The 27,633-nt window shown below is 37.1% G+C and overlaps 2 protein-coding genes across 4 annotated transcripts in view; both read right to left on the bottom strand.

The window, feature by feature from the left end:
• Dhx15 (DEAH-box helicase 15) overlaps positions 1–6,291 on the bottom strand; it is a 57,247-nt gene extending 50,956 nt beyond the window's left edge. Inside the window, exons 1-2 of the mRNA XM_089088251.1 lie at positions 6,181–6,291; positions 2,744–2,833 (exon numbers count right to left, since the gene is read on the bottom strand). Coding sequence (XP_088944377.1) covers positions 2,744–2,833; positions 6,181–6,233 — 143 coding nt within the window. The 5' untranslated portion in view covers positions 6,234–6,291. The remainder of the gene's footprint in view (positions 1–2,743; positions 2,834–6,180) is intronic.
• Positions 6,292–27,378: 21,087 nt separating this feature from the next.
• LOC148953039 (sulfide:quinone oxidoreductase, mitochondrial-like) overlaps positions 27,379–27,633 on the bottom strand; it is a 127,511-nt gene continuing 127,256 nt past the window's right edge. For all 3 annotated transcript variants that reach the window (XM_089088247.1, XM_089088250.1, XM_089088248.1), the window contains one exon: positions 27,379–27,615. In XM_089088247.1, the coding sequence (XP_088944373.1) occupies positions 27,555–27,615 (61 nt within the window). In that variant the 3' untranslated portion in view covers positions 27,379–27,554. The remainder of the gene's footprint in view (positions 27,616–27,633) is intronic.

The following is a 27,633-nucleotide window of genomic DNA, read 5'->3' as shown; positions in this document are numbered from 1 at the left end:
TACCGTCTCCTCTGGTTTGTTGAAAAAAATAATATGATACCTCACACTCAAACTGGCTTCAGGAAACACCATTCCTCAACAGATGCTTTCATATTGTTAACAAATGCAATAAATGAATCATTCTCGAAAAATAATGTCATAGTTGCTGCTTTTCTAGATTTTGAAGGAGCATATGACAATGTGAACCACCAGATCCTCTTAAGCAAACTTGCAAACTTTGGACTACCCCCCCCCAAACTAGCATCTTTTATAAAGTCGTTGATAGAATTGCGAAGTTTCATTGTTTGTGGAGGTTCAGCCTCTTCACCCTAAAAGACAATAACCAAAGGTTTTCCTCAAGCAGCAGTCCTCAGCTGCCTTCTTTTTGCCTTGTATCTCTGGGACATGAATCTCCCCAACACAAATCTAAAATATGCTGATGATCTTGTACTATGGTCATCTGGTAACACCTTTGAGATTGCACAGTCAAAGCTGCAAAAGTCACTTTTCTAATTTGAAAATTTTCTCAATTTTCAGATTTACCCATTGCACCCACCAAGTCGAAAACAATGCAATTTCACCAAAAGCAAAATTATGTTAATGCAAGACTAACTCTAAATGGAACAACTATTCCAGAAGATAATCATATTAATTACCTAGGTCTCATGCTAGACCAAAAACTTAATTTCCACCTCCACATTTCAAACACAGTAAAAAAATGCAATAGAAAAACAATTATACTAAAAAGACTTCTTTCTACACCATGGGGCTGTAAGGAGAAAACCTTACTCCAATTTTATAAATCACATATAAGACCCCATATTGACTATGGCTCCTTGTCTATGGTGCATCTGCAAAGACCCAGATGAAAAAAATTGAAACAATACAAAACGATATAATACGTCTCATATTTGGTCTTAGGAAACCCACAAGCACCAAGTTTCTGCTTATGGAGAGTGGATTAACAACAATGAGGAAGAGACGCAGCTTTCTCTTGATAAAACATTTTACAAAAATTGAATCAAATAGCTCACACACCCTACATAATTGGTTAAGAAATCCAGCCATGTATAGAGGCATTGCAGATGAGTATGCCAATATTCAGAAGAAGTTCCCTGTACCCAAAAAGTCTATTACACCTAATTACCCCTAATCCCCTCCATGGAAGTGGTCAATCCCCATAATAAATACTGATTTCTCAAAGTGGACTAAAGATTTAACCCCCATTGCTTTTGTGCAGAAAAAATTTGCTGAACTTAATACAATTACTTATAAAAACCATTTCCAAATATTTGTTGATGGGTCCAAAATGAATGAGAAGGTAGCAAGTGGTGCCTTCCTTCCTCACCTGAAAATTGCAATGGGTGAGAGATTGTATAATAATGTATCTATAATGTCTGCTGAGTTAAATGCCATAATCATGGCATTAGAACACCTTATGGAAAATAAACCTTCGATTGCTAACTCAAATAATATTATAGTTTATTCTGACTCTTTATCAAGCCTTGAGTTGCTGTCTTCAGCTCCTCAGTATAAACTGGATATTGACACTTATCATTGTCTTAGTATTATAGATAATATTGCTTCAAGTGGCATAAGAACTTATCTTCAGTATATTCCTAGCCACTCTGGTATAATTGGTAATCATCAGGTTGATTAAATAGAAAAAAATGCTATAAATATTGACCAGCCAAGTGAGAGACCAATCCCTATTAGAGATATTTACCTATGGAGACAATCATATATTATGTTTAATAAGAAAAATCCTACTCTTTCCCCCTTTCCCAATAAGTACTTTTCTAAAATTTATCACAGAATTCGTTCTTGAACAAATGGATTAAACTTTCTTGCATTCTTGTATCAGTTTCCTAATTCAAGCGGTTCAGTTTCCCTGTCCCTCTTTGCAGGTATTGTATTATGAATAATGAAACAATTGACCACTGCCTATTTGAATGTAATATGCTGACGTCTGCACATACCTTGCATTATAAACTGTTAAAGTGCTTCAAACACCACAAAATCTCACTATCAGCAAAGAGCCTAGCTGACTATTCCTGCACACAGCACAGAAATCGATATCTATCATCTTATATTTGAACTCCTTGAGTCAAAAGATCTACTGAAAGATATTTGAGAATATCTAATAAATAAGAGACAACCAAGCCAGTAGCTCTGTAGCCCACAGAGTGAAGCAAAAGGAAAAGGGCTAAATAGTATCAACTGAAAAGCCGCCTGCTGTGAAATAGAAGAAGAACCAAAGATTGGGAGGCCTTCCTGGGGGAATTAACTTCACTTTCTTACTATATCCTGTAATCCTGAGTACAGAGCATCTTTTTACCCTGAGCTTTAAGACACCCCCCTTTGTAGTGGTCAGTTTTCCCACATCTTTTTTTCATCCCAGGTCAAACCTACAATAAAAATTAGAAAATAACAATACATCTGGAAAAATTACTTGTGTACTTACCTTTACATAAGTAAAATTATGCTTACAACACAGAAGTACACATGGTGTTTAATTCACTTCACTTTGTAAATAAACAACCTTAAGTGACTATAAATAAGTTTCAGTCCATTCACATATCTTATTTTATGGCTGGATGCTTATAAGTAAAAAATTTAACCACTTATTTATCCATACAGTTTAGAAAGCACATTGTACTTCTTGCAACACTGTTTATTACACAGGATTTTTAATAATTTCTATCAATAGTTGAAAAAAGATAGAAATAAAAATTTGTTCATTAAATTAATAAGAACAAATTACCTTGGTGTGTAAACCTGGCCATTATAAGGATTGATAGATACACCAGGCTTTATGGCTGAAGTATCTGCACTGTCTTTTCCATCAGAAAGTCTTAAAAAGAGAAAACCATTAAAAATAATACTCTTGCAGGACAAACTCAAAAACAATACCAAGTTTTAGAAAAACACAGTTCATTAGTCATATCAAGAAAATATTGATGGTTCAAATATGTTATATTTATTATCATGCAAATACACTTCCAAATCTATGCTCCTAAAATACAATTACAGAGACAGGTTGTTCAAGGGAGCAACAGTAAATTTCCACCTGCATTGGTTTTTAAACTTTTAATTGATCAGACTTATAGCTCTGACCATTATCTTGTGTCAGAAATGTAACTTAAATCTCTTTTAATGCCAATACAGTCACTATTTTTTTTCAAAACAAACAAGCTTTACAAAGCAATTAAAATTCTAACAAAACAGTATTACACATAATTAGTAGAGCAAATAATGGTTTTTAGCCTTTTAACTGATCAGACTTAATGGTTCAAACATCTTCTAGTGTGGGATATGTGACTGAAGTTTCTTTTCATGTGCTTAATGTTCTTTATACTTTTTTTCACATCACACAAGTTTTGTAAAGCTATGAAAGTTCTAACAATTCCCCACAAAACAATATTATACCTACTGATAGGGCAAATAATTGCTTCCCAAGGAATTCTGTCTTTAATATTCAAACAAATTCATACAGTAAGCAAATGAAAGTGAACAGGACAAAGATTTACAAATCAATCCACACTATAGCCTCTAGCATCTAATAAGATGGCATAATTGTCACCTCTAGTGCTTCTAACAAAACTCACTGTTTAATTATACAAATTAACACATGCAGATCACAGGGGTTAGCACACCATTTTATAGAAATGAGTTTACTACCAGGTAGACAGTCAAATATATTTGCATATTTGTTTGTTTTGGCAGCCAGCTAGGTCTCAGAAGACATCTTAATGTCCACTGGGAGCACAGGATAACCAACCAATCCATTTGTGGCAAGATGGGTGTGCCTCTTGTGACAAGATGCCAGAAGTTTGCTGATTGAAGTATCCCCAGCTACCAAATGCAGTGCTCCACTGGCAACCATCAGGTTCACACTACAGAGGCAAAACCTGAACACCTCAATCCAGCCTCAATGGGAGAATATATTGGCACTTCTAATGCTGTATAATAGAAACCACAAAACAAAAATATAAGGCAATGTCATTCAGCCAGGGGGAGGGGGATTTCTGGCGCCCTCCCTGTCCCCCTTATGGACACCCATGCACAGGCATTTGTTTGTTTTGCTCACATGGTTTTGGCCTCATTTTTGGTCAAAATACCTTTCCAGGACATAATTTAGACTCCTTCCTGGTGCTTGTTTGCTATTATATTAATATGAAGAAAAGAGTTAAAGAAGTATGGAACAATGTTACTACTCTAGGGCAACAACTCTCAAGAAGGGAACAGTATAGATAAAAAAAATAGCATTTTTAGATTGCTAATTCCATGTTTAAAGCTAAATTTGCAGAATACCAGCTATCTAAAAGTAGAGAATACCAGCTGCTAGAAGACAAAGAGAGGCATTAAATTATATTTTAACTGGTATGTTTACTTTATTCATAAGTCAATAATATGAACAACAAAAAATTTACTGGGTGAATTTCATGGTAATTTTGCAGTGGACCATATAAATTAACTAGGATGAAAGTGTAAACTTACCTCCCATTTACATCAGAAACAAAATTTGCGGTAAATTTCTACCAAATCATATTATTGAGTTAGGAATAAAGTGAATATACCACTTGATGCCTTTTTTTATGCTGATTACAAATGTAGTAACCATTTCTATCGGAAATGAATTTCAGCCCCCCCCCCCTATATATGCCAATTCAGGGTATATATTTCTACATTAGGGGGGGAAGGGTGGTTTGCAAATTTTGTTTCTGATGTAAATGGGAGGTAAGTTTAAACTTTACCCCCTTCCCCCCTAATGTAGAAATATATACCCTGAATTGGCACATATAGGGGGGGGGGGCTGAAATTCATTTCCGATAGAAATGATTATTATATTCGTAAACAGCATAAAAAAGGCATCGAATGGTGTATTCACTTAATTCCTAACTCAATAATATGATTTTGTAGAACTTTACCGCCTTTTTTTATGCTGATTACAAATATAATAATCATTTCTATCAGAAATGAATTTTAGCACCCCCCCCCTATATATGCCAATTCAGTGTATGTATTTCTACATTAGGGGGTGGGGTGGGGGGCAAATTTGGTAAATTTCTGCCAAATCATATTATTGACTTACTCATAAAGTGAATATACCACTTGATGCCTTTTTTTATGCTGATTATTAATATAATAATAATTTTTATTGGAAATTAATGTCAGCTCCTCCCCCCCCAATGGATACCATTTCAGGTTATTTTTTTCCAAAATAGGGGGGGGGGAAAATTGGGTTGAGTATGTTATGAGGTTGCATTTTTAAACTTTACCCCCCCCCCCTTCCAGTAGAAAAATATACCCTGTATGGGAATACATAGGGGGGGGGCTAAAATTTATTTACGATAGAAATGATTTTTATATTTGAACTTTGGTAAAGTTCTACGAAATCATATTATTGAGTTAGGACTAAAGTGAATACACCATTCAATGCCTTTTTTATGCTGATTACGAATATAATAAGTATTTCTATTGGAAATGAATTTCAGCCCCCCCTCCCTATGTATGCCAATTCAGGGTTTGTTTAGGTTGGGGTAGGTATAGCCAAGCCGATATAGGGGGGGGGGGCTGAAATTCATTTCCGATAGAAATGCTTATTAGGCTATATTTGTAATCAGCATAAAAAAAAGGCATTGAATGATGTATTCACCTTAGTCCTAACTCAATAATATGATTGCGTAGAACTTTACCGAACTTTACCAAAAAGGGATCAAATGGTATATTCACTTTATTTGAAACTCAATAATATGATTTGGTAAAAATTTACCACTATTTGACCAGTTTTTCATGTCAAAATTGTAATCCAAGTCTTGCATGTTGCCAAGCTAATAGAATAGTATCTTTATTCCTTAAAATTTTAACAATTTTTTATTTATCAAATTAAACAAGTAAAAAACATTTTAAATGAATTTTGTTTTCAGTAAAGTACTTCAAAATACCTTCCCAGGACATGCTTTAATCTGTAGGCTAAATCTATCCCTGAGTTTCATTTCTTAACCAAACCCCTTTTCAAGATAGTGGAAACTAGGTTGTGTAGAATTTTACTTTTATTTAGGCTATCTGAATTCTCCACTAGCCTACAACACAAACTTTTCAAAATTCTCCCTCATTCCACAATGATGGACTTAGTCTAACATACATCAAATAAATTTGGTCTCGAATATAATTATATATTGATGGTAAGTTACTCACGATTTCTTGGCAGAGACGAGTGTTTCTGGTACATCTATTCGTCTTTTGGACATTTTAATTTTTTATAAGACTTTAGCAAGCGTTGCTGTTTTGCTGTAACATCTAAATTCCAAGCAGTGTTTGCACTAGCTCCTTTTGTAATCTTACTAAATGTCGAAAGATTTTCGTATTAGATGTCGCTTCGGATTCAGAATTCTCTATAAGTAACTAGGTGCCATAAAACAAAATTATCATGATCCAAGTACATGCAGAGCTGTTCCTAGGGGCGAGGAGAGCCGGGGCAGTGCGCCGGAAAGACCACGAAAATCTAGTAGCTTTTTTCCTTTATAATTGTTCATTGCTACAAGATTGGAATTTTTCCTAGATTTAAAACTTTTTTCTCGTCTGCTGGCCAGCAAGGTTCTCCAAAGTTTTCTTTTTGCAAGAGTTTTTTTCCGCATTTCCTTTCTGTGATCCCCTAATAGAAATAATTGATCCTTACAAAATACTTTACGAAAGAACTCAACAAATTCGGTGATGATATGATTCAAACCTTGGCGGTGTTTCGTCAAAATACAAAAATGGCATTAATTAGTAGTTTGAAGAAAGTTATCAGAAGAATTTAAATTTCGAAACACATGGGGAACTGTAAGTTCAAAAACATCTACTTAGGAACTGAGCCAACCCAAACATGTAAGATTTATGAGCCAAGTCTTAAAAGGCAAGAAAAACAGTAAGTTTCTAAACAAATCTACTTAAGTCGGAAACAAGTGATTAAAAAACCATATAGTTTTCATTTCGATATCTTTTAAAAAGATTTTTGGTAATTACAATCGTCAGAACTTGAAAAAGTGCAACTTTCACTCGAAGTCAAAACCATCAGAACATGAACAAAGCCAGAAAACTTTGACTTAATTTATTACCGATGCAGGAGACGATCGTGAGAATCTGGTACCGAGACAAACGACACAAGGACCTTATCTCTTTCTCATAGGCTTGTATGTTGCTAAGTTTTATGCTCTGGCACCAGCTCACTTCATCCCTAGCTTTGTCTTAAGTGGAGAAGCCAGCATGGTTGCAGGTTTGTCATGTCAGTCTTGACCTCTCTTAGAAAACTAAATAGTCTCACAGAAACAACATTCGAAAATGGGAGCACAAATAAATACTGGATAAACTTTTCTAGATATAGAAATTGTGAGCTCCCGCGATTATCACTTGCATCCAGACCATATTACAGATATCTAGATTCCACTAATCTGCAAGTCTACCATATGTTACAGTCCGTCACTCTCACACATTCAGAAATCAAACAGTCAAAGCCCCTTGTGCAATGAACAAAAAAGGATATTTGGACTAGTCTCTGTCCCTTTAGCTAAGTATGAAAAGTTTTTTAACAGTTCAGAGACAAGAACAATTCTTGGCCTACTGGACTGTATTTAAGTATTAGAAATCACTAAAATGCTTTATGCAATAAGTTAAAACTGCATACCTATGGCGCTCAATTCTAACTTTATCCATTCAAAACTGCAAACTGAGAAGATTAATTTTTCGTAAAAAATTTTGCATTAAATGAATATTTATCTAGGAAATTTTCAAACAAATATGGCTCTTCATTAATTCGTTTAGACTTCGCTATGGCACTGGTGGTGGTAGAAATCATGTTTTAGGTCTGAAGCCACGTTGGCATCGAATCGGAAACTTGAATTTATAGCACAATTCTCTGGTGATTTAGTGTGAATATGACATATTTAATAGGATTCCGGTTTTTCCCTAAGCATTCCGTAAATTCCGTAACTGCGTTCTTTTTTCCGCCGACAGACATGAAGTTTCGTAGATATAATAAAAAATACGTTGAAGTCCTAGCAATGTTGCAATAGCCAAAAATACTACCAACCACCGAAAAACAGTGCAGTTGATAGAAATAAGTCTGATCTGGGGGCAGGGCGGCAAGCTGTCGCTCTTCCGTGTTTTGTCATACTTTTTACTTCATTTCACTCTTTCACTTAGATTACAGGGAAAATCAATCTTTTTGCCAATTTCTAGCTAAGATCACTCTTTTTTCATTTTTTTACACAATGACGATATAGAAAGTTCAAGCGAAATAAAAAAAACTTAAAATTTAATTACTCGAGTCAAGCATTAGAACTTCTCGTTGGTATTTATCGCTGTAAAGCTCGATTTCGATTGGCATTATTTACCGCACCAGTAGCATTTTTTTTAGTTGGATTATTTATGGACAGGATCATTCACATGATAGAAAATTTCACAATATTGAAAATTTTGAAGGCTTTGATTACCTATCTAATCAAAGCTGACCCTGCTCCTGACAGGGTGAATAATATCAATCAAGACGAGGCTTAGCCTATACTTCGTCCCGGCCGTCCAATCACTTTGCAGCGTTTCCAATTAAGAAGAAGTAGGTCAATGTATCAACTGGAGAGTAAAATTATCAGTCGTCTCAGTAGCCTACATAGGTGTGAAAGAAACTATTTTTATTGGAAATGAAAGAGTGGACCCCCTTACTACAAGAAATTGATTAAAAAAACCCATCAGAACATAATTTTTTCTATGTCTGTCTTGTTACTCTCGAAGCTGATAGAACCTTGCAAAAATGTTGTACAACAACCAAAAGTACAACTAAGAATTTCTTGTGAATGCAGCCCATACTGCCAAAATGAAAAAAAAGAGGTGAGTTATGAAAATATGGTTTTAGTCAGTCCCCCTCCCATTCCTTATTAAGCTTCCCTACCACCAAAGATATTTCGTCAATATTTTGGAATAGTCATCTTATCCAAAATACTCAAAAAGTCAAATACCTATGTCTCCAGGAGTGACAAAGCCCTCACAGCCCCTGGGGCAAGTGCTTTAAGTTATTCAAGTTGATACAAGTTGCCCATTGTCTATATACAAGGCTGGTTCTTGAGAAAAGGGAGCATGTTTGATGCTGAGTGTCAAAGAGGGCTAAGGGAATTGAGATAAAACTTTTTTAAAATGTTGAGGGGAATATCAAACAAAAGCAAAACACACTATATGCAGGAGGGTTTTTAAAGGGTACAACATCAATATCTAAGGGACGGCCAAGGGTATGAAGTTGAAGCTTTAAAGGCACGTTCAAAAAGATGTTCAAAAAGGAACGGAGGGATACCGGTGCTCTTTATCTCTTGACCCTTAAGATGCCCCCTTTATACCGATAGAAATCTTAAAAAGTGAATTTTATTCAAAATTGTCACATCCTCTAATAGTCATACCTCCAGGGGTGCCACTCCGCAAAGCCCCGGGACCAGAAATGTAAATTATGGAAGTTGTCCATTTTTGACATGCAGGATTTATTATTGGAAAAGGCGGCATATTTGACCCTGGTTGTGTCCAAAAAGGCTAAAAGTATTGAGGTGAAATTTTGGAGAATGTTCACGGGTATATTGAGCTAATACAAAAAAGACTGTCTGCGTCCAAGTTATCAAAAAAACATATCTGCAATATGTTAGGAATGGGTGAGAGTATTAACTTGAAACTTTCAGAGTAATTACTAATACCATTAATGCTACTATGGCTGCAAATACGACTGGTTTTGACTGGGACTATGACTACTTCTGGCTGCGGCAACGTTCAACTGTGACTGCTGTGGGCCCCCCACAGCCCCAGGGTAAGGATTGTAAATTAAATACTTTGACCTTTTTTTACATGCAGGATTTAGTATTAGGAAAAGGGTGAATATTAGATTCTGAGTGTGTTCGAGAAGGCTACGGATATTAGGGTGAAACTTCGGGGAATATTGAGGGTCATGCTAAATTAAATCAACAGTTATCATCCTAAATTCAATAACAGTTGCGTCCAGTCTATCACAAAGGCGTATCTGCAATATTAAGGTTCTAATATTAAACTTTCTAGGAATGTTGAGGTGGATATTGAAAAGTGGTCGGAAGACAACCAATCTCCTATCATTCCTTAATAAGCTTCTCTACCCCCAAATATAGTTCATCAAAATTTGGGAATAACCATCTTGTCTAAAATAGTCAAAAAGTCAAATACCTATGCCTCCAGGGATGACATAATACTCACAGCCCCTGGGGCAAGTGTTGTAAGCTATATAAGTTGGTCATTGTCTAGATATAAGGTTGGTTATTGTGAAAGGGGGACATATTAGATCCTGAATGTCAAAAAGGGCTAAGGGAAAAATTGAGGTAAAACTTTAATAAAATGTTGAGGGGAATATCAAACAAAATTAAAACAAACTATATGCAGAAGGGTTGTCAGCAGGGTTCAACATCAATATCAAAGGAACGACTAAAGCGGCGTTCACATGCGTGTCTAGCTAGAATCTCATGTCTAGACAAGTGTCTAGCCAGACTTCAATGTATAGGCAACAGCCGTTCACAAGTAAAATTCAATGCTTAGCTAAAACTACGAATATAGTTTCAAATAGATCACAGTTGTCATTTCTAGCCAATCAAGAGAGCTTATGCGGGAAAAACTTTCAAAATTATAATCCTTATTTTTGCTGTCACAAAATAATGAATAAGATAAGCCCAACAATTGCCTTAGTGTGCTCCACTATTATGTCTGGTGTTGCATATTTGCCTAAAATGAAAAAAAAAATTAATGAGAAAACAAAAATTAAATTTCAGTTTAAAAATGTAAACATAGATAATGAAAATAGCGAAAATTGACACATTCTGATTGGCTGTTGTCTAACGTGTCTAGCTAAGCACCGAATTTTACTTGTGAACGGTCGTCGCCTAGACATTGAAGTCTGGCTAGACACGTGTCTAGACATGGAATTCTAGCTAGAGACGCATATGAACGCCGCCTAAGGGTATTTAGTTGGAGCTTTAAAGGTATGTTGAAAAGGATGTTCAAAACGGAACGGAGTGATACCAGTACTCTCTGTCCCTTGACTCTTAAGATGCCCCCTTAGAACCGATAGAAATCTTAAAAAGCAAATTTTATTCAAAATTATCATATTCTCTATTAGCTATCCCCCCAGGGATACCAAACTCCAAAGCCCCCGGGGACCAGGAGTGTAAATTATGGAATTTGTCCAATTTTTACATGTAGGATTTATTATTGGCAAAGGCAGGATATTTGACCCTCGTCGTGTCCGAAAAGGCTAAGACTATTGAGATGAAATTTTTGACAATGTTGGCGGGTATATTGAGCTAAATCAAAAGAAGCTATCTGCATCTAAGTTATCAAAAGCGCGTATCTATAATATCTTAGGGACGGGCAAGAGTATTAATTTAAAACTTTCAGAGCCATTACTAATACTGTTACTGCTGCTGCGGCTGCAAATACGACTAGTTTTACTGCGACTATGACTGCTTTTGAGTACGGCAACTTGCAACTGTGACTGCTTGCAACTGCAACAATATCTGTTTGTGACTGCTTTCAGGGAGTGTTGTGAAGGATAATGAATAAAACAAAAGCACACTATGCGCATGCTGATCGTGAAAAGAATGCTTCAGCAGCATCTCAGGAACAGTCGAGGGCAAAAAGTTGAAACTTTCACGACATGTTGAACCTTGCTGTGAGGACAAAGGGCCCCTTTTTCTATTCAGACCCAATTTACACTGGGCAAAATTATAAAATAACCGATTTTATTCGATTTAGTCAAAAGGCGTATTAAATTAGCCTCTGGAAATGTCAGTCCCCAGAGCCCCAGGAGAAAAGACTGTAAATTATGCAATGTAATCATTGCTTAGATACAGGATCCATCTTTGGGAAAGAGAGGGAATGGTTTTTCCTGAGTATGCCAGAAAAGGCAAAGGGTAGTTTCGTCAGAAACTACTTGAGTATGTCAGAAAAGGCAAAAAGGCAAGTGCGGAAGTTTCACTTTCCGTATTCTGTCTATTCGGACTGTGCCTACTGACTGGATTCCCATTTCCTGCAGCTTTTCTACTTGATGAAAACTGCTGTAAAAATTGTCAAAGAACACTTTGAAGTTCTGGTTTTTCAGGAGATATTTGACTAGGCGAAGCAACACATCAGCACCAACACCAAGGTCTGAACCGACAGTGGTTCCTTTACCACTGTAAATTTCAAAGTCATAAACTATTCCACCGGCTCCGGCTTTTATCCCCCTTTTATCCAGCTTTTATGTAAATACCTTTATCCCCCACTTGTGTGGCCTGTTTTTGATGTACTGGTTGAACCCAAGCCGGCCCTTAAACGGGGCCATTTGTTCATCCACAGATTGTCGTTCTTTGTTTGGGACTTCTCACATATTCTTCCGAAGCCTATCGTACAAGGGTCAAACCTTGGAGAGAGGGTCATATCCCGAACCCCCCTTTTCGATTGCTTTGAAACTATCATTTGCGTGGAAGAACTGTCTTTTTCTTTTGAAGCAGTCGCATGCCATAGCGTTAGCCACTGGAGAATAACGTGTAGCCGTTTCCCAGTACATAGACATGTGGGTAAGTTTCACGATTCCCATAAGCAAAAGGATTCCAGATAATTGTTCCATTTCTTTGATAGTACATTTCAGCTCCAAGCCTTTCTCTTGCAGAGCATACCGATTCGTCTCTTCTACAAGGATGCTCATAATTTTAGAGTCGAAGAACTTTTGGAAGAATGCAATTGGAGTAACCAGAGACGAATCGGGACTTGGCATTTGCCCTTTCCAGTCCACGTCATTGTCTTTCACAGAGTTTCCTTCCAGATTTGTCTCTTTTCAGCTGAAAATTTAGGAACGACGTCTACTTCGGCTTTATCGCCGCGGAGAAATTTTGTAGACTTTAGGTGAGAATTTGCTCTTCGACTGAGTGGTAGATTGTATTCATCGTCGCCGTCATCCCAACTACTATCGCACTCGTCTTCAGCTGATTCGCAGAAGAGAGAGTCATTGTCGTCTTCACAATCCTCCAAATTCAGTTCAGACAGATCGCTATTTAACTCTAAGACAGGGATCAGCAATACTAAGGTCAACCTTCTTAGTTATCCTTCATGTCGCCTCCTCAGTGCGTTCTGTAGAATTTCTTCACTATTTACTATTGCCTCATTGACTAATGAAGAGGTTGAGGGCTCCATAATCTCATTGGCTTTTCAGCTGCTGATAGTAAATAGTAAACTTGTAAACTGGGTGGATAATGCATGGGTTATATGTAGATGACCCTACGGTTTTAAACAAATTCATTCATTTAAACTGATCTTTATATTCGCAAATTAGCTGTTTATAGGTCAACCAGGATCAGTTATTATAAATTAGCCGTTCATAGGTCAACGAGGATCAGTTATTACAAATTAGCTTTATAGGTCAACCAGGATCAATTATTATAAATTAGCTGTTTATAGCTGAACCAGGATCAATTATTATAAATTAGCTGTTTATAAGTCAACCAGGATCAAAATTGGGTATGGTAATTCATAATTTCCCGGATATCCTTGTTGCCACTCCTGACAAGGATGCCAATCCCAACAAAGACTCCACTGCTAAAAACAATTGCACCCTTCCATTTCATAAGACATTATAGGATTATAATTCAACGGAATCAAAACCAAAATACTTGGCCGGCACGAAAACTTAAGTCTCCAAAAATAAGTAAAAAGTTAGGAGATAAGTAGATTTAATATTTGGAAGTAGAATGGTCCCAAAATAAGTATTCTACTACCAAAATAAGTAGAAGTGGAAACACTGCGTACATTACTGAAAAACATTCCAGTTGAATGAGAAAGCTAATAGAAAGTGGAAAAACTTCTAAGATTTTCAATAAAAGTGTGTAAACTATACTGGACTTTTCGGCGGGTCGGTATTGTACTCCCTCCCCTAGGGCGGATGGGCCTTATAAGATACATACTTAAAAACCGTCCTTGCTTGTGGATGAATAAAAAATCTTGAATAAAAATAATACAGATGGAACCGTCCGACACTAACGAACACCGCAAGATTTTTTTCCTTTACCAAGCAACATAAACTTCAATACTACCCGAGTCAGATTTATTTCATTCCACAAAATCCGAAAAATTTCACTATGTCAAATTCAGTACTGTGCGAATGTTGTTAGATGACTCATCAATTGGCAAAGTAATATACCATTCGGTAGCTGTCGTTCTCTTGTTTCTGGCTATGTAGATAATTTCTCGTTTTAGCCAATTAGAAAGGAGCTATAGACAAAAAACTTGGTGTTCCTTATAAGAGCCACCAGCCATCAAAGGGTTAAGATAAAACTTCAGGGAATAGCCAGAGGGGTGTTACATGAAATCGAAAGTCACTTGGTGTATCCGAGTTATCAAAAGAGCATATCTACAATATCCTAGGAGTGGGAACTAACTTTGAACTTTCATAGCCACTATTGCTACTACTACTATGGCTGCACCTGCGACTGCTTGTGACTACGACTGTGATAGTTCGGGACTACTTGCAAGTATAAGACTACTTGCGATTGTGACAATTTATGACTGCAACTTCAACTACCTGCAAGCGAAAATATCAAAGCAACTCGAATGTCACTGTGGCTACTTGCGACTGTAACTACTTGCAACTGTGACTGTGACCACTGTCTGCAATTTTGACGACTATGATTCTTACTACTATTGCAACTGTGACTGTAAATACTACTACAAACTTCTGCTATTACACCTAAAATTATCGAATTGAATCAAAAGAGTTTAACCTCATCCTGCTTGTCAAAATGACTAAGCGGGTTCAGGTTGTCAAAAAGGCCAATCTGCAACATCTCACGAGTGGGTAAGACTACTAAACTGTAAATTTCATTGAATATTGAGGGAGAAGTTGCATTAAATCAAAAGACATCAGGTGTATCCAAGATGTCAAAAGGGCGTATCGGAGCATATCCATATTGATCTCTGGAACGGCTATGGGCATTAAGTTGAAACTTTCATGGATTGATAAGAGGGATATTAAAAAAAAAAAAAAAATCAAAAGACAATATATGTATACACCCTGTCAAAACGGTAAACACACTATCTGCTAGCTGTTGGTCAAAGGGGAATACCAGCAACGTCTAAGGAATGGCTGAGGGTAGTTGGGGATAGCAACAACTAGGGGTATTTCAAGCAATGCTGAGGGGATGTTGAAGAAGCTTTGACGAGCAACTACGCAGCAACAACCCCCCCCCCCTTTCTTGTCTTCCTTAGGTACCTCATTTGCTCAATACTGATCGAAGCTTTGAAATTGCTATTTTGTCCTAACTAGTCAAAAGGACCAACAGTTATACCTCCACGGATACCATGCCCTCAACAGTCCACGGCAAGAGTTATATATTATGCAATTTGATTGTTGTTTATACGTAGGATTTATCATCATTTTCCAGGGGGAAATGTTTGATTCTGGGTGTTTCCAAAAAGAGAAATTTAAGGTGAAACTTTGGAGAATGATGAGGGAATGGTTAAATTAAAATAGAGGTACCTAATGTGGAGGGGTATGTAATAAACTGGACATACACGTCTAGTTTATCAAAAAGGAGGATCTGCAATATTTTGAGAACGGCTGAGGGCTTTAAGTCGAAAGTTTCGGGACATATTGAGGAGGGTGTTATAAAGTGGCTAGGAGAGTACAATTCCCCCTCCCACGTCCTTGCTATCTTCCGCCCAAAAAATATTCGATCGAAATTTCGAAATAGCCATCTTGTTTAAAATGGTCTTTAGTTCAAATGACTATGCCTATGGGGATGTGCATCCCTATCACACCTTTTGATAGGGATGCCAAACACAAGCAAAACGCACTGTCTGCATGGTTGTCAAAAGGCCGTGTCAGCAATATCTAAGAAACATCCGAGGGTATTAAGTTGAAACTTTCAGGGTATGGGGAGGGGACGTTGAAGAATGATGGGATGGCAACCAGCCGCCAGCCCTAACCCACTCAAGGATTGCAAATTGTAAAATTTGACCTTTTTGCATGCAGTATTTATCATTGGAAAAACTTTGAGCGTATTCAAAAAGGCTAAGGGTGTTGAAGTGAAACTTCGGGGAATGTTCAGGGGCATGCTGCTAGGTTAAATCAAAAGATTTAACCTAGTTATCGAAATACAGTTTGATAAACTGTGTATCCAGTTTATCAAAAGGGGCTATCTGTAATATCTCAAGAGCAGCTGAGGTATTAAGTTTTAACGTTCAGGGCATGTTGAAAAGTGGCCGAAAGACAATCAGTCCCCTCACCAGCGCTGTATTCACAATTTTTTTCGGGGTGAAGGGGTGGATACTAAATAATTTTTTTCGGGGGAGGGGGGTACAAAAACAAACTTTAAAAACGCATCAAAAACTTGCTTGTATTCATTTCTGTTACATTTTTAAAGGAGTTTGACACATATTTTGGGAAAAAAGGGCATGTTTGATCCTCAGTGTCAATAAATGGAAAGTGTATTAAGGTAAAAGATGTAGAAAATGCTGAGGGGGATGTCAAAGAAAATCAAAACACACTTTATGCAGGAGGGTTTTCAAAAGGGCACAACAAAAATATCTAAGGAACAGCTAAGGGTATTAATTTGAAACCTAAAATGTATTTGGAGATGGATATTGAAAAAGGAGCAGAGGACATCCATCACCCTTCATTCTTGCCCTTTTAGATGCTCCCCTTAACACTGATAGAACTCTTAAAAGCCTTCTTATTCAAAATACTCACAGCATCTAATAACTGTGTCTCAGGGGATCCCATAACCCCCAAAGCCCCTGGGACAAGGAATGTAAATTATGCAATTTGTCCATTATTTACACGCGGGATATATCATAGGCAGCGCAATAGCGCTGCCAAAGTAAAGAATGATGTTGGCACAATGTATTATTTATTTAGTTTTTGGTTTTTTGGTTTCATCGAAGGAGTCGTCGTAAAAACTTTGAAAAGGGCTCATTCAATTGGAAATTGGAATGGCTTGTTCCTTTTCAATAGTCAAAAGTGATTGAAAGGCAACTAACACCTCTTCCACGCTCACAATTTCCCCAAACACATCCAATCAAAATTTCAAGATAGCCATTTATTTCATTTATAGAAATTATGTTTTGAGAAGGAAACTCCCCCCCCCCCGCCCTCAGTGCAAGGGTTGCAAGTTATACCCTGGGGATATATAAGGTTTTTATAGAAAGTGTTGCCGTAGAAACTTCAAAAAGGCTCGTTCGATTGGAAATTCAAAGGGATAATGCCCTTTTTAATTGTCGAAAGGGATTGGAGGGCAACTAACCCCCTCTCACGCCCACCTTTTCCCCAAACACATCCAATCAAAATTTTGAGATACCCATTTTGTTCTACGTAGTTGAAAGTTCTGGATATTAGATCTTTAATGATTACAACCCCCCCATAGCCATTAGGGCAAAGGTTGTAAGTTATGCCCTGAGGGTATATAAGGTTTTCTTATAGAAAGTGTTGTCGTAGAAACTTCAAAAAGGGCTTATTTGATTGGAAATTTAAATGACTAGTGCCCTTTTCAGTAGTCGCAAGTGATTGGAGGGCAAATAATACCCCTTCCACGCCCACCATTAAACACATCCAATCAAAATTTTGAGATAGCCATTTTGTTGAAAGTAGTTGAAAGGTCCGGAAATTATATCTAAGAGGATGACAATTCCCCCACAGCCCTCAGGGTAAGGGTTGTAAGTTATGCCCTGGGGGTATATAAGGTTTTTATTTAAAAGTTTGTCGTAAAAACTTGAAAAAGAGCTCATTTGATTGGAAGTTCAAAGGGATAGTGCCCTTTTTAGTAGTTGAAAGTGATTTGACGGCAACTAACCCCCCTCTTGCACCCACCTTTTCCCTAAACATATCAAATCAAAATTTTAGATAGCCATTTTGGTCAACGTAGTTAAAAGTTTTAGAAATCAGGTGTTTGAGGATGATAACCCCCTCAGAGCCCTCGGGGCAAGTGTGGTAAGTTATGCCCTGGGGGTATAAAAGGTTTTTTTTTATAGATAGTGATGCTGTAGAAACTTCAAAAAGATCTCATTTGTTTGGAAATTAGAAGGGCTTGTGCCATTTTTAATCATCAAAAGTGATTGGAGGATAACTAATACCCCTCTCACACCCACCATTTCCCCAAACACACCCAACCAAAATTCTGAGATAGCCATTCTGTTTGACGTAGTTAAAAAGTCTGGAAATTATGTTTTTGAGGATGACACTCCCCCACAGCCCTCAGGGCAAGGGTTTTGAGTTATGCCCTGGGGCATATAAGATTTTTATAGAATGTGTTGCCGCGGAAACTTCAAAAAGGGCTCATTTTGTTCTGGATATTAGATCTTTAATGATTACAACCCCCCCATAGCCATTAGGGCAAAGGTTGTAAGTTATGCCCTGAGGGTATATAAGGTTTTCTTATAGAAAGTGTTGTCGTAGAAACTTCAAAAAGGGCTTATTTGATTGGAAATTTAAATGACTAGTGCCCTTTTCAGTAGTCGCAAGTGATTGGAGGGCAAATAATACCCCTTCCACGCCCACCATTAAACACATCCAATCAAAATTTTGAGATAGCCATTTTGTTGAAAGTAGTTGAAAGGTCCGGAAATTATATCTAAGAGGATGACAATTCCCCCACAGCCCTCAGGGTAAGGGTTGTAAGTTATGCCCTGGGGGTATATAAGGTTTTTATTTAAAACTTTGTCGTAAAAACTTGAAAAAGAGCTCATTTGATTGGAAGTTCAAAGGGATAGTGCCCTTTTTAGTAGTTGAAAGTGATTTGACGGCAACTAACCCCCCTCTTGCACCCACCTTTTCCCTAAACATATCAAATCAAAATTTTAGATAGCCATTTTGTTCAACGTAGTTTAAACTTTTAGAAATTAGGTCTTTGAGGATGATAACCCCCTCAGAGCCCTCGGGGCAAGGGTTGTAAGTTATGCCCTGGGGGAATAAAAGGTTTTTTTTTTATAGATAGTGATGTTGTAGAAACTTCAAAAAGACCTCATTCGTTTGGAAATTAGAAGGGCTTGTGCCCTTTTTAATCATCAAAAGTGATTGGAGGATAACTAATACCCCTCTCACACCCACCATTTCCCCAAACACACCCAACCAAAATTCTGAGATAGCCATTCTGTTTGACGTAGTTAAAAAGTCTGGAAATTATGTTTTTGTGGATGACACTCCCCCACAGCCCTCAGGGCAAGGGTTTTGAGTTATGCCCTGGGGCATATAAGATTTTTATAGAATGTGTTGCCGCGGAAACTTCAAAAAGGGCTCATTCAATTGGAAATTGAAACGGCTAGTGCCCTTTTTAATAGTTAAAGTGATTGGAGGATAACTAACACCCCTCTCACACCCACCATTTCCCCGAACACATCCAATCAAAATTTTGAGATAGCCATTTTGTTGAAAGTAGTTGAAAGGTCCGGAAATTATATCTAAGAGGATGACACGTCCCCCACAGCCCTCAGGGTAAGGGTTGTAAGTTATGCCCTGGGGGTATATAAGGTTTTTATTTAAAAGTTTGTCGTAAAAACTTGAAAAAGGGCTCATTCGATTGGAAGTTCAAAGGGCTAGTACCCTTTTTAATAGTTGAAAGTGATTTGAGGGCAACTAACCCCCCTCTCACGCCCACCTTTTCCCTAAACATATCAAATGAAAATTTTTAGATAGCCATTTTGTTCAACGTAGTTTAAAGTTTTAGAAATCAGGTCTTTAAGGATGATAGCCCCCTCAGAGCCCTCGGGGCAAGTGTTGTAAGTTATGCCCTGGGGGCAAATAAGATTTTTATAGATAGTGATGTTGTAAAAACTTCAAAAAGGCCTCAATTGTTTGGAAATTAGAAGGGCTTGTGCCCTTTTTAATCATCGAAAGTGACTGGAGGATAACTAATACCCCTCTCACACCCACTATTTCGCCAAACACATAGAAATCAAAATTCTGAGATAGCCATTCTGTTTGACGTAGTTAAAAAGTCTGAAAATTATGTTTTTGAGGATGACACTCCTCCACAGCCCTTAGGGCAAGGGTTGTAAGTTATGCCCTGGGGCATATTAGATTCTTATAGAAAGTGTTGCCGTAGAAACTTCAAATAGGGCTCATTCAGTTGGAAATTGAAACGGCTAGTGCCCTTTTTAATAGTCAAAAGTGATCGGAGGATAACTAACACTCCTCTCACACCCACCATTTCCCCAAACACATCCAATGAAAATTTTGAGATAGCCATTTTGTTTAACCTAGTGGAAAGGTCCCATAATTATGTATTTAAGGATCACAACCCCCTCACAACAATCAGGTCAAGGGTTGTAAGTTATGCCCTGGGGCATATAAGATTTTTATAGAAAGTGTTGTCGTAGAAACTTCAAAAAGGGCTCATTCGATTGGAAATTAAAAAGACTAGTTCCCTTTTAAATATTCGGAAGAGATTAGAGGGTAACTAACCCCCTTCTTACAACCACCATTTCTCAAAACACATCCAATCAAAATTTTGAGATAGTAATTTTCTTCAACGTAGGTGAAAGTTCTGGAAATTAGATCTTTAAGGATCACAACCCCCACAACCCTCAGGGCAAGGGTTTTAAGTTATACCCTGGGGGCATATAAGTTTTTATTGAAAGCGTTGTTGTAGAAACTTCAAAAGGACTCATTCGATTGGAAATTGAAAGGGCCAGTGCCTTTTTTAATAGTTGAAAGTGATTGGAGGGCTTGACATTTTTATGGTAAAGATCGATGTGGGTACAATGTATTATTGTTTTTTTTCTTTTTTTTGTTTAGACCAGGGCACTTCGAGGGCAACTAACGCCCCTCTCACGGCCACCATTTCCCTAAACACATCCAATCAAAATTTTGAGATAGTTATTTTGTTTAACCTAGTTGAAGTTTCTCGAAATTAGGTATTTGATGATGAAAAACCCCCCACATCTCTCAGTGCAAGGGTTGTATTTTATGCCCTGGGGCTTTATAAGGTTTTTATAGATATTGCTGTCGTAGAAACTTCCAAAATGTCTCTTTCAATTGGAAATTGAAAGGGATATTGCCCTTTTAAAAATCGAAAGTGATTGGAGGGCAACTAACCCCCTCTCATGCCCATTATTTCCCCAAACACATCCAATCAAAATTTTAAGATAACTATTTTGTTCAACGTAGTTAAAAGTTCTGAAAATTAGGTCTTTGAGGATGAAAACCCCCCCCCCCCCAGGCCCCAGGGAAAGGGTTGTAAGTTGTGCCCTGGGGGCATATAAGGTTCTTATAGAAGGGGTTGTCGTAAAAACTTCAAAAAGGGCTAAATCGATTGGAAATTGAAAGGGCTAGTGCCCTTTTTAATAGTCTATAGTAATTGGAAGGCTTGACATTTTCAAACAGTTCGTGGTAACGAACTGTAAGTAAGGAGCGACCCGGCTCAATGGTAACCGAAACTCTAGAAAACGGGTTTTTGATGCCAATAGATATATCAAAAGAATCAGATTTCAATGCTGATTTCAAATATATAACTTTCATCAAGTTTAGAGCTACCCATCAAAAGTTACGCGCCTTAGAAAATTTGGCTGATTTTCGAAAAAAGGGGGAAAGACCCCCTAAAAGTTATAGAACCTTGATGAAAATCACACCATCATATTCAGCGTATCAGAGAACTCTACTTTAGAGGTTTCAAGCTCCTATCTACAAAAATGTGGAATTTTGCATTTTTTGCCAGAATAAATATCACGGATGCGTTTTTATTTGTTTTTTTGTTTGTTTTTTTTTTTTTTTTTTTTTTTACCCAGGGGTGATCGTATCGACCCAGTGGTCCTAGAATATCGTGGGAGGGCTCATTGGAAAGTAAATTAAAATTTCTAGTGCCCTTTTTAAGTGACCAAAAAAAATTGAGGGCAACTAGGCCCCCTCCCACGCTTATTTTTTTACCAAAGTCACCCGATCAAAATTTTGAGATAGCCATTTTGTTCAGCATGGTCGAAAATATGCTTACGTTTAAGCTTACCCATCAAAAGTTACGTGCCTGAGAAAATTTGGCTGATTTTCGAAAAAAGGGGGAAAGACCCCCTAAAAGTTATAGAACCTTAATGAAAATCACACCATCAAATACAACGTATCAGAGAACCCTCCTTTAGAGGTTTTAGGCTCCTATCTACAAACGTGTGTCCTTGAAAATTTTTTGACAGAATAAGTATCAGGGTTGCGTGTTTATTTGTTTGTTTTTTTTTGTTTTTGTTCTTTTCCCCAGGGGTGTTCTTATAGAACCAGTGGTACTCTAATATCGTTGGAGGGCGCATTGGAACGGAAATTAAAATTTATATTTCCCTTTTTAATTGACAAAAAAAAATGGAGGGCAACTAGGCCCCCTCCCACGCTCATTTTTTTCCCAAAGTCACCCGATCAAAATTTTGAGATAGCCATTTTGTTCAACATGGTCGAAAATATGATAAAAATGTCTTTCAGAATGACTTGATCCCCCAAAGTCCCCAGGGGGAGGGCTGAAAGTTATGAACTTTACTCAATGTTAACGTATAGTTTTGGTTATTGGGAAGTATCCCGCCTTGTTCAGAGGATTTTGGGGGTGGTCGGTGGGCGACGGAGAGGGTGGCCCGCTAGAGGGCAGGCTCTGTCCATGAAGGCAGTTGTCATGGGGGAGGGGACATTGCTATGAAGGGGGCGCCGGATTTCCCAGCATTATTAAAGAAAAAGATCAGGAATTAAATAAAAAAAAACAAGTTTTTAAACTGATCAACTGATGGTGATTAAGAGGTCATTTTTAAAGAACTGGAAAAAAAATTCAAACTATAGTTTAAAGAGCAGGGTATTGACTAGGGGGCGAACCCCCTACTATACGTGTTAAAAATTTATGAATATAGAAGTTCGTTACGTAAGTTAATTCTAAGTTACGTATATTTATTACTAATAAAAACATTCGTAAATAAAATTAAACAAGTTTCGAGAAAGCCATTTAACCAAATATAATATGCAAAATTTGTTTTAATTATTCATGTACAGTGAGCCAAAATCAAAACCTGCACTAATTCAAAAACGTTCAAAAATTAAATAAAAAAAACAAGTTTTTTAAACTGAAAGTAAGGAGCGACATTAAAACTTAAAACGAACAGAAATTATTCCGTATATGAAAGGGGCTGTCCCTTCCTCAACGCCTCGCTCTTTACGCTAATGTTTGACTTTCTCACAACTCTATTTTTCTAAACAATAAAAAAACTTTAGTGTAAAGAGCGAGGCGTTGAGGAGGGGACAGCCCCCTTCATATACGGAATAATTTCTGTTCGTTTTAAGTTTTAATGTCGCTCCTTACTTTCAGTTTAAAAAACTTGTTTTTTTTATTTAATATTATGGTAAAGATGGATGTATGTACAATGTATTGTTATTTTTTTTTGTTTAGACCAGGGCACTTCGTATCGAAAGGGTTGTCTTAGGATCTTCGAAAAGGGCTCATTCGATTGAAAATAGAAAGGGCTAATGCTCTTTTTAATGGAGTGATTGGAGGGCAACTAGTCCCCTACCACGCCCATTATGTTTAAAAACTAAATGTTGCCTTAAGATTAAATCAAAATGCACTGTGTTAATGCTAATTCCTAATAAGGCATCTAAGCAGAATCCCAAGAACGACTGAGGGTATAATGTTCAAACTTTGGTGGCTACTTCTGCTCTTAAAATTTTACCACATCAAAATAGCGTAAGTGTACCTAAGCTCTCCAAGAAAGTAAACATATATTTTTTTTTCGAAAAAACCCTATGCCTTCCCAAGGCCAGAACATAATTTGCACTTTACTGAAAAAAATACAAATGAATGTTAATTTAACTAAAAAATTATTTGATTTATTAAAGTTATAAAAGAAAAAACATGAATATTTTTTCAGTAAATTACAAATTATGTTCCTGCCTTGGGAAGGTTTAGGGGTTTTGACCCTACACATGTTAATTTCTGCTCGTTTTGAGTTTGACTCGGTTATTTATTGTAATTTCTGTTCATTTTGGGTTTTTATTTATTTATCGATGCTGATTTGTGGTAGTTTCACGCTTGGTAGATTATTTGATTTTATTTTTGCTCATTTTTGGTTTAATGGAATTCTTTGCTTTTTTTTTGAAAAACTTATTTTGTGGCAAAAGTTTTTTTTTAATTAATCCTTGAAAAGGGGGATATATTTGATCCCGGGTTGGCCTGAAAAGGTTAAGGGTATTGAGGATAAAATCCGGAAGATGTTGAGGGATATGTTGAGCTAAATTAAAAGAAACTTTTTGCATCCAAGTTATCAAAAAGGTGCATCTGCAATTTCTCAGGAATATGTAAGGGTATTAACTTGAAATTTTTAGGATTAATACTGCTACCACCACTGCAACTGCGGCCGCAAATGCGACTGGTTTCGACTGTGACTGCGATTATTTCAGACTGCGACAACTAGCAACTGTGATAGCAACTACACCTACTTGTGGCTAGTTTCAGGAAATGTTGTGGGGGATGTTGAAAAAAATGAAAACATACTATGCGCATGTTGATTGTCAAAAATTGCATTAGCAACGCCTCAGGAACGGCTGTAGAATATTAAGTGGATACTCTCAGGGCATGTTGGACAGTAATTGGAGGGAAAAGGACCACCTTGTCCTTTTTAGACCCCCTTAAAACTGCTAAAAATTTTAAGCAGCCATTTTGTTCAAATTAGTCAAAAGGTTTAATAGCTTTGCCTCTCAGAATGTCATACCCCCATATCCCCTGGAGGAAAGGTTGTAAGGTATGGAATGTGCCCATATATTAGATGCATGATATGTCATGGGGATATAGGAGGAATGTTTGATCCCGAGTTTGTCAGAACAGATATAAGATGAAATATCAAGGAATACAGAGGGAGATGTTACACTAAACCAAAAGACACTATGTGCATCTAGGTTATGAAAAGGGTATATCTCCAATATCTCAGGAGTGGCTAAGAGTGTTAACTTTATACTATTAGAACTACTATTGCTACTACTGCGGCTGCAACTGCGACTACTTACGACAGCGACTAATTAAGACTGCTTGGAACTTCGACTACCACTGCCTAAGACCCGGACTGTGTCCACAATGTGCATATAAGTTATCAAAAGGGTATATCTGCAATATAAAAAGAAAGACTAAGGACAATAGCTTTACACTATCAGGACCACTATTGCTAATACTTCTGTGACTACAAATACGACTCTTTGTAACTGCGACCATGACTACCTAGGACTATTTGCAAGTGCGACTACTTATGACTATGACTGTGAGCTTTTGTATCTGCAAATGTGACTTTTTCCAATTTTGACCATTTATGACTATATTATATGTGACTGCAAAAACAAGCGAATACGATTACTGTTGGCTAAGACTGAGGGTACTTGCGATTGTGACTAAATATGACTACGACTGCTCGCAACCTCGACTTTTTGCAACTTTGACAACTTACGACTGTGACAACTCGTAACTACTAAAGCCTGCGAATACTTGCAACTGAGACCATACACGATTTAAACAACTTATGACTGTGACTTCAACTACTTGCAACTGCGAATACGGATTCAACTCGACTGCTAAAATGGCTGTTTGCAACTATGACTACGTGCAACCGTGACTACAACTTCTTGCGACGACACGTGCAAAAACTCATGACTGTAGCTGCTACTGCTTGCAGCGCTTACTACTACTATTAGTACTTCTACTGCTACTGCTGTTGCGACCGTGACTATAAATACTGCTACAACTTCTACTATTACATCTAAAATAACTGAACTAAATCAAAAGACTTTAACTGCATCCAGATGATCAAAACAGTATATTGCATCCAGGTTATCAAAAGAGCTTATCTACAACATTTTACGAGTGGATACGGATATTCAATTGTAGATTTCATTGTATACTGGAGGGGGGGGGGGCGCCGTTGTACTAAATCGAAAGACACCAGGTGCATCCAAGTTGTCAAAAAGGCGTATCTGAGCGTATATATATTTGTCTCTGGAACGGCTATGGGTATTAAGTCGAAACTTTCAAGTAATACTAAGGGGGATGTTAAACAAAATAAAAGATATTATACGTTTAAAGGTTGTCAAAACGGCAAAACAAACAATGGGCTTACTGATTGTCAAAAGGGAATATGTACAATATCTAAGGAACGACTGAGAGTATTGAGTTGATTAAGTTGAAAGATTTGAACTTCTGGGATATTGCAGATGCACCCTTTTGATCACTGATACGCGTACTGTCTTTGGGTTTAGCTCAAAATCCTCTTCAACATTCTCCGAAGGCTTCAACTTAATAGCCAATTATTAAAACACATCCAAAGGTTTCAACTTAAAAATTAGCAGACACGTTTCAAAAATTGTCAGTTTATATTATTTACCAAACCTCGCCCCAGGGCAAGTAAGGATTATGATATCACCGGAGGCATATTTATTGGACCTTTCATCTATTTTGAACAAAATAGTTATCTCAAAGTTTAATATATCTCAAAACTCTTATCGAATATCTTTGGAGGGTACGAGGAACTGGTTAGAATAGAAGGGCAAGGGGAGGGGAGCTAGTTGCCCTTTGGTCACTTTTGAGACTTAGAAAGAGCTATAGAACTTTCAATATCTAATCGAATAAGCCTCCTTCGATGTTTTTAGCACCGCCTCCTCAATATAAAGTTGTTCTGGGAAAAAATAACACCAACATCAACGCCAGAAAAAACAACATCAACGCTAGAGCGTTGCCTCTGATAAATCCTTTCAAATTTTTACGCAAATTGATTGGCTTAACATAAATCTAAGCCTTAAAAATATAATTAGCTTTGATTGAAGTGCAAATGATATACTCTAGTGTTCAGAGGAAGGGCTTGAGGGGGACGGCGACACCAAACCTTTTTGTAACAATTACTTTTCGTTTAACTTTCAATTAATCATAATTTCTGTTAGTTACGGCCTCGTTTATCCATTATTCCTCTTCAATTTAGTTTTTGCATGAAATCAAAGACAGATTTCTTAGAAACTGACCATTAGTCCAGGAGTTTTCGTTAGCCTTATCCTAGTGATTTATTTTTATCTAGTCTCCTCCAGAAAAAAAGAACCAAAACAACATTTCTATTTGGAATAGACTTTATAGAATATCCAATTTTGGAATATCAAGATATTGACCGTTTTTTGGAGAGAATTCTGCCTTTCAAGACTTCAGTGGAGAACGAAAAATTACAATTTTTGGAAAATAAGCCCCTCGAGATGTATACAACGGTATAGCTTAAGTTGCATTCCTATACAATTCTGATGGCAATTACAGTTATGTCTTCTTTTTGTTCTTGTTTTTTTTTTTTTACATTGATACGTCTGACCATGTATATTGAAATATGAACGTAAACTTTTGTCCATGGTCTTGCACTAAAGTTTTAGAAAACTAATTCATAGAAGATAAATTTTAGTTTTATTACAAACTCTATTTAGTACATGCTAGATGGTGAGTTTCAATGGAACTAAAAACACGATAAATCTTGGTCAGTTTGGCAGTAAAATAGTCACTCATAGCCGCAAAAGCCTCTTCAATTGTAAAACACTATTTGCTTCTTCTTTGTTCCTATTACTTTGACATGCCCAAATGGAGTGCCTTTCTTAGAGTACGAGGACCATTCCACAGTCCCCTGAAAAAAAAAAAGAAC

This window comes from Artemia sp. Qi Xiang Cuo, chromosome 4 (assembly GCF_049724085.1).
Source record: "Artemia sp. Qi Xiang Cuo chromosome 4, ASM4972408v1, whole genome shotgun sequence".
NCBI lineage: Eukaryota > Metazoa > Arthropoda > Branchiopoda > Anostraca > Artemiidae > Artemia > Artemia sp. Qi Xiang Cuo.
The sequence above is the reverse complement of the archived record's forward strand: the minus strand, read 5'-3'. Positions and strand labels throughout refer to the sequence as shown.